At 41.0% G+C, this 13,814-nt stretch overlaps 1 protein-coding gene across 11 annotated transcripts in view; it reads right to left on the bottom strand.

The window, feature by feature from the left end:
• The window catches only part of LOC135103708 (uncharacterized), a 254,425-nt gene that overhangs the window by 124,149 nt on the left and 116,462 nt on the right, over positions 1-13,814 (bottom strand). For 10 of the 11 annotated variants that reach the window (XM_064010316.1, XM_064010310.1, XM_064010309.1 and 7 more), the window contains one exon: positions 366-443. The exons of the other annotated variant lie outside the window; for it this stretch is intronic. In XM_064010316.1, coding sequence (XP_063866386.1) covers positions 366-443 — 78 coding nt within the window. The remainder of the gene's footprint in view (positions 1-365; positions 444-13,814) is intronic. 11 annotated transcript variants of the gene reach the window in all.

Below are 13,814 nucleotides of genomic sequence, written 5' to 3'. Positions count from 1 at the left end.
CAGCAGCAACAATTGAAGAACTGCAAATACAGGTTTCTGACATAGAACAGACCAGCATACATTGCCTCTCTGCTACAGCTCATGGAGCACTGAGCAGGAAAGCCTGATGTGTGTGGAGGTCCACAGGGATGCCTGAGTTGCCAGATGTATAATGAATTCTGTCAGCCAAACAATAATGAGGAGAGACTCAAGTGTTTTATCTGCTTCTTACCAACGATTTCTAATGTAAGACGGTCAAAACTTTTTGTGGACACTGTACATGATTATCTGTGGATAAATGAGGTTCACATAGCCCCTTAGTTTTTACATTACTTGCCTGAGACACATCAATGAAAAGTGGATGCCCATGCTTTCTCGTTACTCACCTGAGATAGAACAGAGGAATCCACTGCAGCATATATATACTTGTCACCTGCCATGATCACTTGCCCAGGAACTGGTGCCTGTCAGTACAATTAAAGAGTTGCTTAACTTTCTTGATACATTGAGTGGTAGCCTTAAATATAAACATGAAATATTACTAACATTTTTGCAATACAAGATGTGGAATTTAAAGCTGAGAAATAAACAAATTTTCTTGAAAATCAAATGACTTTTGAGGTAAAGTATCAGTATTTGTGCTTGTATATGCATAGACAAATAAATAAATAAATAAAAAGAAATCATCAATTGGGTGAAAACAATGTAATTAAGGGGATATAAGTTAAGGAATCAAATTTTATGGTTTATACACCATTTTACTTATAATCATTATATCCAGTCATTATGAAGTTACGCTTAAAATTAAATGTCTTCTCAGACATAAAATACTCCTGAATATAAGGGAGCTTTCAGACTTCACATGAAAAATGGCATACAAGAAAAAGAGGAAGATTTCTATGACTATCTTTGTGTTTCACCTTGCATCTTCCAATATTGTGTGGGAAGCAGGGTAGGGAGAAGGTGGGTACTTTCCACCCTCTCCCTCCATCCCTTCCTCCATCTCCCATCCAGCCACCTGCCACGTGAGTCCCAGTTGATGAATAATAATAATATTGAGCATGTCGTTTACAATTTCTTTCACATCTTGCTAGGTATACAGTTTCCAGCACCTCAAATTTGTCAAGTCTTTGATAACAATAATTTCAACAAAAGTGTTTGGAAAAGTAATGCTTTAATTGTATGTTCAATTCTTAACATATGAAAGTTTACCACAATTAAATCTTGGGTGTGTGAGTGGATGAGGAGGAAGGGAGGGATGGAGTACCTTTCATCCCCTTAATTATATAACAAACTCTGGAACTCTATCTGAATCTCTATTTCTTTCTTCTGACAACTTGATCTTGTTGTAACTTGATCTTGTTGTTGTTGTTCAAGACACCTCCAAACTTGAACTTGTTCCTCTTGTGGAACTTTTTTCTTTTATTTTTAGGCACAGAGAGTTAACAGAATTTTTTTTCTTGAATTAGTTTTTGTCCTTAGTCTGCCTCCATTGTGAGAGAAAAATAAATAAATAAAATAAAAAGATGACTACAAATATGAAGGCAGGACCACATGAGTAACTTAAGATACATCACAGAACAGATGCAGACAAATCCATCCTTTGTATACAACTCATGTATAGTTGCCAGACAAGGTCACAACTCATTGGCTTATATCCAATATCTTTTTCTTTGAGGTGAACAGGAGCAATAACATGAAAGATAAGACAAAATGAAAATAATAAGGGAAAAAAAAAGCATGATACTAAAAACATGAGTAGACACTCCCCAAGTTATGAATGAGTTAGGTTCCAGATGACCATTTGTAGGTCATTATGTTCGCAATTCATTAATTTGTAAAACATTTTTGAGTACAGTACCCTCTCAAGTTTTGCACTTGCTTTCTTTCAAAGCTGTAGCACAACTCAGGGTATTGAAAACACTGAAAAACACTTACTTATGGTAACCACATAGCCTAGCACTGTCTGAGTGTGTTTTGCATCCGTGATGTGGCATCAACATTGTGTAAACAACATGGAACATACTTATTATCCCCCTCCCCTGCTCATCTCTACCTCCAGTGCCTAGGATTTACCCCTAGTGCCCAGGATTTACTCCCTACCCCCAAAGTGCGTGCTACAGTTCTTCCCCCACGGTATCCAAGATTACATCTTCCCTTTTACCTCCACAGTGCCCAGGATTAATCCCAAGTACACAGTGTTACCATGATGGTGCAAGTATGTGCTAGTACTATCGCCCTTTGAACAGCCATGGGGCGAGTGAAAATAAAACATCCATGGCCAAAGGAGCTTGTTACCAAGCAAAAAACTTCTGGACATACTGGCCCCAGAAGTTAAAGTGGTGTGGCTTATTCCTGTGTGGGATGCTGTAGTTGTTCTCACGGCAACGGACCATGATGCGGACCTAATCTTCCAAGCAGGCATCTTGAAGAAGCTGCAGGAAGAAATGTTCACTCCTCTGCTGCCCCCGGAGCTCAAGGCCCAGAGAACGATCATCTGAGCTAGGCTCGATGAGATCATCTGTGAGCACACATCTGCGCAGATGGAAGAGGAAGTAGAATGGCTTCATAACTGGGCGAAAGTGGTGGAAGTGTTCCGATTCCCCAATTGGAACATCATCAAGATCACCTTCAAGGAGAGTAGCATGGCTCAGAAGTCGAGGGAGCAGGGCATCAGGATGTTTAACATGTCCATCCCCCCTCACAGATAAGACAAGAGATTTACACTCCTCTACTCTCTTGTAACAAGTGTCAGGAGATCGAGACGCACCCCACCAACCAGTGCCCTCAGCCAGCAGACTACACCAGGTGCTCCAAGTGTGCCAGCTTCGACCACACATACAGGTCGTGTCAGACCACAGACAAGCATTGTGTTAAATACGGGGGAGCCCATAGTGTGAGAGCCATGTGGTGCCCAGTACGCAGGGAGGCACTGAAATCCAAGGAAGAGAAACGACAGGAGAGGATGCAGCCCACTACCAGTTATGCCAAAGCTACAAAAGCTACTCACCTGGAGGTGGCAGAGCTCAACATGGCAGGGCTCATGTGCATGCTGCACACCCATCTTGTTAACGCTGCAGACCCTGGAACCTTCCAGGCAACACTAACAGAGAGCCTTCGGCTCAACGGCCTGGAAGATGTCAAGCTGCCTCCAGACCTTCCTTCAGCAGCCATACTCAAGGCAATCACTGGCGCCATGGGTCCAACCCCTCTGCCCAACAACAGCCCACAAGGAGCTGCTATAGAAAAGACAACTGCAACCACTGCTCCTCCCCCCTCCAGTACCCACAGTTGTAGTGGGAAAGAGGAGGAAGAACTCACACCACGACCACCGAGGACGAGGAAGATGGGAACGACATCCAGATCAGTATCTTCAAGAGTGCCTCTGACTCCTGGCCTGAAGACACGACCTACCAAGTGCTATGGAAGGGACTAAACGAAGGCAGATACAAGATGGGACACAACGGAACACGAGCTAAAACAGCTCCCATTCTCAACTGGCTGAGGAAACAAAAAGCAGAACCTGGAAGGAACGCTGTGCTCTATGCCAGAGGACGACTTCGCAGCATTCACCACCGAACCACTACCGAGGAAGTGGGATAGAAGCAGTTGAGGCAGGAAAGTGCATCCCAGACAGACATAATGACACGACTAAGGGTAATACTCTACAACGTCTTGACATGGAACAGCACCCGTAAGTACGACTTGACTAACACCTACAGACACTTTGACCCAGACATCATATTGATAACTAGCCACGGACTATGAAACATGACACGACTAAAAATACCAGGATAATCTGTTCATCAGAGTAAACAAACAGACGAGCCATTGGATGGAGTAGCCATTGCCATGAGGCAGACATTAAGCCACAAGGTTGAGGACAACTTTATATCAGAGACCTTGGCGGTAGAGTTAGACATGGCAGACGGACCAGTGACAATACCTACATCTTACTTACCACCAAGACAACCATATCTTCCACATCCAGACTTTCTCAGATTATTAAGGAGACAAACACCAGTCTTTCTTGTAGGAGACTTAAGTGCACAACACACGACATTGGGAACAACTTCAACCAATCAAGTAGGACATGACCTAGTAAACTATCTACGTCATCAGACAGCCAGACGAATAGGACCAGATTTCCTGACACTCTATGGACTCAACTCTAGGACCACTCCAAACATTATACTAACCAACAGACACAACTTTTTAATTATAATATCTCACCCAGACCACTCATGACCAGCAACCACATTCCCATAATTCTAGACATCACCTCCCCTATCCTCATTCCCCATAACTAAAAAATACTCCTTCCACAGAACTGGCTGGGACGTTTTTGAGACGGACCAGGACCTGCAGATGACAGACGTCCCTGATGTGACACACGGAACCCTTGAGGACATTGACAAGGCACTGGAGACATGGACCAAGACAGTGAAGACAGTGGCAGACAGACACATCACTAAGACGAGACACAGACAGATACCCTTTCTTAGGCCATCCAGACAAATCAGATTACTAAAATTCAATTTCAAGCACTTCGTGACAGAGTGACTAGAATGGGATGGACTTTAAATGATTATAGACAATACATAAGACTTAGACAGACATTAGTTAACCTCAGACAAAAAGAGGCATAAGAACACTGGGGCAGAATTCTTGATAGCCTAGCTGCCAAGTATTCCGACCCCCAGCAATTTTGGAAGGAAGTAAAAAGCCTGTCTGGCTGCAAGACAGAACAGGCAATGTATCTGGTAGATGACAATGGGAACAAGAACTTCACTGACAGAGACAAGGAAAAGCTTTTCATGTCCCTCTGGGAGGAAATTTTTCGACCAGATGAAGACAAGGACAATGACAGACCTAACATTGTGCAACTTTTTATGACCGAACACATTCACAGGACAACACCATATGGGACAGCAGATCCTGCACAGTTGAGGGCAACCTTACATCTCAACTGCCGCATCTTGGGGGAGGAACTGAGGATGGCCATTAAGACAGCAAAGGCAACAGCACTGGGGAGCAGCAACATCAGCAAACAAGTCCTCTCCCACCTCCCAGCAGGGGCGCTGCAGTGCTTGCTAGATATTTTCAACGCTGCCCTCTCAGCTGGATATTTCCCGGATGGCCTCAAAGAAGTGGAGATGAGGCTTATTCCAGAACAAGACAAGCCCTTCTCCCTGCATGACAGCTACAGGCCAATATCGCTGCTAGAGGTTCCGATGCTAGAGGTTCCGGGAAAGATGTCCTGTCGAGCACCTGCTCTGCGACTTCCTTGACGACCGGACGGCCATGATCAGGGTCAGGAACCACCTTGGCCCTTCATTCCCCCTGCACACAGGAGTGCCGCAGGGAACCTTGTACACTGTGTTCACCCAGGACTGCTCAGCTTTGGAGGCTGGAATAAACATCCAATATGCAGACAATGTGTCCCAGGTGATCTTCCACCCAGGACAGTCCAGCTGCATGCTCACAGCAAGGACGGAGAGAGAGGTTACCAGGATCAACAACTACGAGGTGTCGTGGCGGATCACCACCAACATGGCAAAGTTCAGTGCCATCCCTATGGCCACTCAGAACCCTGTCCTCCTCCGGATAGATGATGACCAGGTTGAGTATTTGCCTAGGGACAGCCTGCTTGGACTCAGTGTATCAGGGAGAAGATACACCTCCCACATCACCCAGAGAGTCCTCAAAGGTCACTGGGCCCTGCTGCAGCTGTTCAGGTTCCGAGATCTGGCCAGGAGCAAGCTTCTGCATCTGGTCAAAGCCATGGTGATCCCCATCCTGGTGTACCCTCCAGTACCGACACACACGATGAGTAAGAGGGCTGTGAGTCGCCTCCAAAAAGTGCAGAATGCTGCTCTCCGGTTTGCACTAAAGGTGAAGTGGGATGATTTACTCTCATCAGAACACCTCCACGAGCAGGCCAGAGTTCCACCAATTAACATTCACCTTCATGAAATGGCCAAAAAGATTTGGGAAAGGATGGAGACTGAGGAATGGAGACAATATCAGGAACTGAGACCTCTAGACGAGGCAGCGCCCACCAAGCAGCACAATTGGTTCCCCCAAAGCCTCTATACCTTAAGACTAAGACCAGAACCTGACCCAAGGTACAAATGAAGATAGGCACACAAAATATTTTTTTTTCCTTCTTATTATCCAGCCATATTTTTGTGAATTAACATTATGCATCTTTGAACTTAGTAAACGCACCTTTATTCCATTTATGTAAATCTTATATGACAATATCTTAAATGTAATTGTAACCTTTGCCACTAAACAAATATAATGTACTATTTAGAATATGCATATCTCCTGTTAGAATTAAGAAAACAAAATGTATACTACAAACTAAAACCAGCAACCCGGACCACCCAGAAACGTTCCATCTTCTACTATATTTCTGTTTTTCACCAACCTTTATCCCCCATCTCCCAATATCCTACCTCTTCCATCCTCCCTCCAATATTGTAACCCCCCTTTCTAAATAAACTGTTAAACTATTATGTCACACCACACATTACAACTGGCCAAACAACAAATCATATCATATTCTGTCATGCACATATGAGGCGGAGTAACAGGACATGTTTTTCAGTGCTCTACATATAGAAGTGAAGGAATAACACAAATCACTCATAGTTGAACAAGATATGTTATGAAGACCCAGGAATACCTAGGTGGTAAATGGGGAGGGGAGAAAATACCATGAGTATAGTTATCCCGTCTCAAGGAAAGTTTGGTTTGTTTGTGTACATTTTGGACAAACATAGCAGATGATGGCACCCCAAAGGAATGGGGATCTCCTGAAGGTTTCACTGGAGAAGAAAGAGAACTGAATTATAGGTTGCAGTGTAGAAAGATTTTGTATATGGAGGAAATGATGGACAAGTTATTGGAGAGAGTAAAGACACTGGAGGCACACAAGGAGATGGGTATGGAGTTGGTGATTACTACAACAAAGTTGAGATGGAAGATAAAAATGAGAAATTGAAGGTGGAAAATGAGTTTGAAGAAACAAATAAAGGAGAAAGTAGAAACTGTTCAGAAAGGAAATGAGGAAATGAAGGCAAGTTTAAAGGATGTGGAAATGAGGCAAAATAAGTGGATAAATGAATGTAAAGTTGAAGAAGAATCACTAAAGAAAATAACAGAACAAGAAAATGAGAAACAAAACCTGAGACAGAAAGTGGTAAATGTTTTTAAAAGAAGAGAAAAAGTTAGTGAGAGACACTGTAGAAAAGTATAAACATGTAACTGAATCTGGTTTAAAGGAAGATAAAATTGTAAGTAAGCAGAATTCAAAGAGAGGAAAAGGAGAACCTGCTGAATAAGTTACTGAAGAAAGTGACAGGTGAATACAGTCAGGTAGTAAAGCAAGTGGAAGAGTTCCACAGAATTGGGAAATATGAAGAAGAGAAAATGAGATCCATAAGAATAAGGTTTGCAACACAAGTACAAGCAAAAGAGGTCTTGGAGGTTGTCTGGAGATGAAGAATATAAAAATGTATAAATAAACAGGGATCTGGATGAGACTGAAAGGTTGAAGTAAAAGGAGATAATAAATGAGGCTAAACAAAAAAAGAACAATGAATGGAAGAGGAGAAGAAAAAGTTTTCTGGAGAGTAAGAGATATGAAAATAAAGAAATGGTACATCAAACAGCAAGGAAAGTATGTTACACTAATGTAAATGGATTAATGTCAACAAAGATGGAAATAAATGAGTTATTAAACAGAACCACACCAGATATTGTTGTATTATGTGAGACAAAATAGAAAAATGAATGGGGAACTCCTGACATTGGCAATGATAAACATGATTTATGGATGAGAAATAGAAGTGACAAGGGAGGAGGTGGAGTGATCATTCTGACTAAAAAATGTGTTAAAGTGGAGAAGGTAATAAAAAGTGAAGACATGTCTGAAATTCTATAAGTGATGATTAGAAGTGGAAATGGAAGGATAATGAATTATGTAGGAGTGTATGTGCCACCTATGACCAATGCTTGGCAAAAAGAAGTGCATGAAGAGATATTGGTTCATGTGTTAAAAGGTCTTCTAAAGATAGTGATGGAAAGTAGTGATATAGTTATTGTTGGTGATTTTAATTGTAAGGAGATAAATTGGGAGACACTGACAACTATTGGAAGTGAGAACTCATGGAGTAACAGTCTATTAAACTGGGCAGTGGAAAATTTGATGACTCAATGGGTTGACTGCGATACCAAATTTAGTGGAAGTGATAAACATCAAGACTTGATTTGGTGTTTACCAAGGACATGGAAATTATTGAAACTATACACTATGATAGCCCTCTAGGTAAAAGTGATCATGTCTTGATGGAATTTAATTTGAAAAATGAAAAGGTAATCATTGATGAAAATTATAAGGTAAGATTTAAATATAGTAAAGCTGATTTTGAAAAATTAAGGTGCTTTGTTGCCATGGACTGGAAACACTTTGAACATGCAGATATTCAGGAAAATGGGATGAATTTATAAGGATATATATATATATATATATATATATATATATATATATATATATATATATATATATATATATATATATATATATATATATATATATATATATATATATATATATATATATATATAAAATACAGCTGTGGAGAAATTTGTACCAAGAGGAGGAGCAAGATGTAGGAAGGGTAAGGAATGGTTCAATACAAAATGCAAAGAGGCTAGTAAGTTAAATGCTTGGAAAAGATGGAAGAAAAAGAAAACTGAGAGCAGATGGGAGGAATATATTGATGCAAGAAATGAATACGTTGAGATAAAAAGAATGGGGAGAAACTATGGAAGAGATATAAAAGTGTATAAATGAACCAAAACTATTCTTTAGACATCTTAATGGGAAGATGAAGAAGAGAGAAGGTGTATCAAGACTGAAAGTTGAAGGAAAAGTCTATGAGGATGCACTGGACATGGTAGAGATTATGAACCAAAGTTTCAGATCGGTATTTACTGTGGAAGGGGAATTTGATGCTGGAAGGGATGATTTGGTGAGGAATATACTAAGTACAGTCCCAGTCAGTTATGATGAAATACTCAAGATGATGGAAGAACTTGATGTAAATAAAGCATCTGGTCCAGACGGAGTATCAAACTGAATACTGAAAGAATGCAGACAAAAACTGGCTGATAAAATTCACAGTGGTGAACATCATTGTTGCAGGGAAGATTACCAAAAGATTGGAAGAGAGCAAATATTACACCTATATTCAAAGGAGGAAATAAGGAAAACCCACTAAATTATAGACCAGTGTCATTGAGTAGTGTTGTTGGAAAACTATGAGAAAAAACAATAAAGGAAAGATGGATGGAACACTTGGAAAGAGATAAAGTGTTGATAAATTGTCAATTTGGATTTAGAAGGGGAAGATCACGCTCCATGAACTTACTGTCCTTTTATTCAAGGGTAGTCGATATTGTGAGAGATGGATGGGTAGATGGTGTCTACTTAGATTTGAAGAAGGCTTTTGACAAAGTACCACACTGAAGACTGCTATGGAAGACAAAAAGTTATGGAAGAATTGGAGGAAGAAAGCTGGAGTGGATGGAGGATTAATATCTGGATAATAGAGAGATGAAAACTGTAATACAAGACCAAAATTCATCTTGGCTGAAAGTAACTAGTGGTGTTCCACAGGGGTCAGTGTTGGGACCAATAATGTTTGTGATATATGTAAATGACATGAATGAAGAAATAGATAGTTATATGAACTTATCTGCAGATGAGCTGATGAGCTGATGAGAAGGACAGAAAATGTAAATGACTGTATGACACTGCAAGATGATTTCAATAAGATAAATAGATGGAGTAAATCTTGGCAAATGGAATTCAATTTAAGTAAATGTAAAGTAATGGAGTTTGGTAAGAGTAAAAAAAGAATACAATATCATTATGAGATGGATGGTGTGAAATTAAAGAAATCAAAAGAAGAAATGGATTTGGGAGTAACAATTAATGAAAATTTGACTCTGGACAGACACACTGATAAAATTACAGGAGAGATGATGAATTTGTTAAAAAGAGTAAGAATGGCATTCTCATATGAGGCGTTTAGTGTAGAAAGGGTGAAGCTACATTTTTGGCGGTTCTGAGTTAGACTCGCCAGAGCATTCTCTTCACCATTATCTACATGTTGCTGCCAGAATCAAACTGTTTCGCCTTTACAACATGGTCAAAAATCCCTTTGAATATAAGGATGCATCCTGACTTAATGCTCAGAACTCTGCCATGTGGGTGGAAGGTGCCAAGAAGAAGCATACTGTAATAGAGGCAAACCTCATATCCCTGGTAACCAATGAGCAGCAAGGTGCCCTCTGACATCACACCACACCTTCACAACCAATCAGATGAAAGCACATCCCACCAAATGCCAGTAGCTTGATCTCCTCCTCCACCCACATGCCAAATTATCACATAAACTTTGATGCTTTTCATGATTTTTATGAGTACAAGGTCTATTATATTTGTGTATAGTTACATTGAAGGAGTAATGATTTTCCTCTGCTTTAGAGGCATCAGGGTTATTATTAAAACACATGAAGGAAGCAACAGTTCATTGGTAATGCCGGTTTTTGTTTATACCAAAATATTTTCATAATACATATGTATTGGTAAATACATGAAGGAAATGGCAATTTATTAATAATTCTTGTTTTTGTTTATACTAAAATACTTTCCTGATACTCACATATTGGTAAATACACAAAGTAGCAATTTATTGATAATCCCTGTTTTTGCTTATACCAAAATATTTTCATGATATACATGTATTGGCAAATACACAAAGGAAGTAGCAATTTAATGGTAATGCCTGTTTTTGTTTATACTGAAAGATTATCATGACACACATGTATTGGTATGAACAACACTGTTCACAGAATTAGTTGCCAATTTCTCTTAAATTAGCAAATATCAAGACACGCATGTCTCAAAACAGCACTTCACTGGATTCGCCCTCACAACACTGAGGAGTTCACAAGTGAATAACTTCAGGTTTTCAAACATCTGAAAACCTGATTTTGCTGGATTCACCCTTTCAACACTAGGGTCCTCATATTTGGATGAAGGAATGATAAAAATGTTGTTGATTTCCATGATAAGACTAAGATTGGAATATGCAGCAGTGGTGTGGTCTCCTTATACAAGGAGTAATATTATAAAACTGGAAAGAGTACAAAGAGCAGTCACTAAGATGGTTCCGGAGTTGAGTAAGTCAACCTATGAAGAAAGATTAATAATGTTGGAAATTCCTACCCTTGAAAATAGGAGAGAGAGAGAGAGAGAGAGAGAGAGAGAGAGAGAGAGAGAGAGAGAGAGAGAGAGAGAGAGAGAGAGAGAGAGAGAGAGAGAGAGAGAGAGAGAGAGAGAGAGAGAGAGAGAGAAGGGATTTAATAAAGAGAGAGGTCAGAGGTCATAGAGTGAGGACGTGTCCGTGGGTCACTCTGTAACTGAGCTCGCACGTGGTCTCATCTCATCTACAGTAAGCGTGCTCCAGTACCCTTCACATGCCAGCACACCAACACAACATTTAAAAGTGACGGATAATAATGTACAATGCAGTGACGGAGATTCAGTGTTGTAACAGTGAATAGTGTTGTGAAGCGCAAGGGTTACTGTGACGATTCTCTCCAACAACGTGGAGACATCTGCCGAAACAATAATTACTCCCAGTGAGGTCTAAAGCACTGCTCAGGGGGTGCTGTGAACTTATCATTAAACCCAGCTGTGACCTCACTGAACGTTTCCCTTTGTGTCTCACAACACAAGGGGCAGTCACAGCCTGCCCTCTAAAGACAACTCTCTTCCTCCACACAAAACTACAAGCACCTAATAACACACACACCCTTCACTCAAAAATTTTAAAATCATCATGGCGACTCCTACACTAGCTTTGGAGTCCCCATCTAGGGAGGGGACCATAAATGTCCCCAGGTCGGACTGCCTTTCTGTCGATGACCCTAAGTATCTTGACACCCCCCTCAACTTTTTCTTCATTAACTTCTGCAACATTCGCGGTCTAAGATCTAACTTTCAATCTGTAGAACACCACCTATGCTAGTCTAAACCTCATCATCTTTTCCTCACTGAAACTCAGGTGTCTGAGGCAACTGACAGTAGCCCCTTTTCTGTTCCCTCCTACTTTCTCTATCCTCATTTTCGATCCAAAGCTGGATGTTGCGTTTATGTGCACAATGACTTAACCTGCTCTCATGCCCACGCTCTTGAATCTTCCGAGTTTTCCACCATCTGGCTACGACTATAGAGTCACTCTCATACTAAATTTATCTGTGCTGTATACCTCTCACCTAACTCCTCTGACTATAAGAAATTCTTTGACTATTTAACTTCCAAAGTGGAGTACATTCTGACCCTCTTCCCTTTGGCAGAGATCTCCATTCTTGGAGACTTCAATGTTCACCACCAGCTTTGGCTTTCCTCTCCCTTCACTGACCATCCTGGTGAACTAGCCTACAACTTTGCTATCCTCCATGACCTAGAGCAATTGGTGCAACACCCTACTCGTATTCCTGACCATCTTGGAGATACGCCCAACATTCTTGACCTTTTCCTGACCTCTAATCCTTCTGCTTATGCTGTCACCCTTTCTTCTCCGTTGGGCTCCTCTGATCACAATCTCATATCCTTATCTTGTCCTATCACTCCAATCCCTCCTCAGGATCCCCCTAAGTGAAGGTGCCTCTGGCATTTTGCCTCTGGTAGTTGGGGGGACCTGAGGAGGTATTTTGCTGATTTTCCTTGGAATGACTACTGCTTCCGTGTCAGAGACCCGTCTTTGTGTGCGAAGCGCATAACAGAGGTGATAGTGTCTGGCATGGAGGCATACATTCCTCACTCTTTTTCTCGTCCTAAACCTTCTAAACCTTGGTTTAACACAGCTTGTTCTCGTGCTATACATGATAGAGAGGTGGCCCACAAAAGGTACTTAAGCCTTCCATCACCAGAATCTCATGCACTTTATATTTCTGCCCTGAACCATGCCAAGTCTGTTCTCCAACCAGCCAAAAACTCCTTCATTAACAGAAAATGTCAAAATCTTTCAAGATCTAACTCCCCTCGTGACTTCTGGCATCTAGCCAAAAATATCTCCAATAACTTTGCTTCTTCTTCTTTCCCTCCTCTACTTCAACCAGATGGCATCACTGCTATCACATCTATTTCTAAAGCTGAACTCTTTGCTCAAACCTTTGCTAAAAACTCTACCTTGGACAATTCTAGGCTTGTTCCTCCCTCTCCTCCACCCTCTGACTACTTCATGCCACCTATTAAAATTCTTCGCAATGATGTTTTCCATTCCCTCGCTGGCCTAAACCCTCGGAAGGCTTATGGACCTGATGGGGTCCCTCCTATTGTTCTCCAAAACTGTGCCTCCATGCTTGCACCTTGCCTAGTCAAACTCTTTCAGCTCTGTCTGTCAACATCTACCTTTCCTTCTTGCTGGAAGTTTGCCTACATTCAACCTGTTCCTAAAAAGGGTGACCGTTCTAATCCCTCAAACTACCGTCCTATTGCTTTAATTTCCTGCCTATCTAAAGTTTTTGAATCTTTCCTCAACAGGAAGATTCTTAAACATCTATCACTTCACAACCTTCTATCTGATCACCAGTATGGGTTCCGTCAAGGCCGCTCTACTGGTGATCTTCTGGCTTTCCTTACTGAGTCTTGGTCATCCTCTTTTAGAGATTTTGGTGAAACTTTTGCTGTTGCCTTGGACATATCAAAAGCTTTTGATAGAGTCTGGCACAAATCTTTGATTTCCAAA

This window comes from Scylla paramamosain, chromosome 9 (genome assembly GCF_035594125.1).
Source record: "Scylla paramamosain isolate STU-SP2022 chromosome 9, ASM3559412v1, whole genome shotgun sequence".
NCBI classification, from domain to species: domain Eukaryota; kingdom Metazoa; phylum Arthropoda; class Malacostraca; order Decapoda; family Portunidae; genus Scylla; species Scylla paramamosain.
Note: the sequence above shows the minus strand (reverse complement) of the source record. Positions and strands in the feature narration are given on the sequence as shown.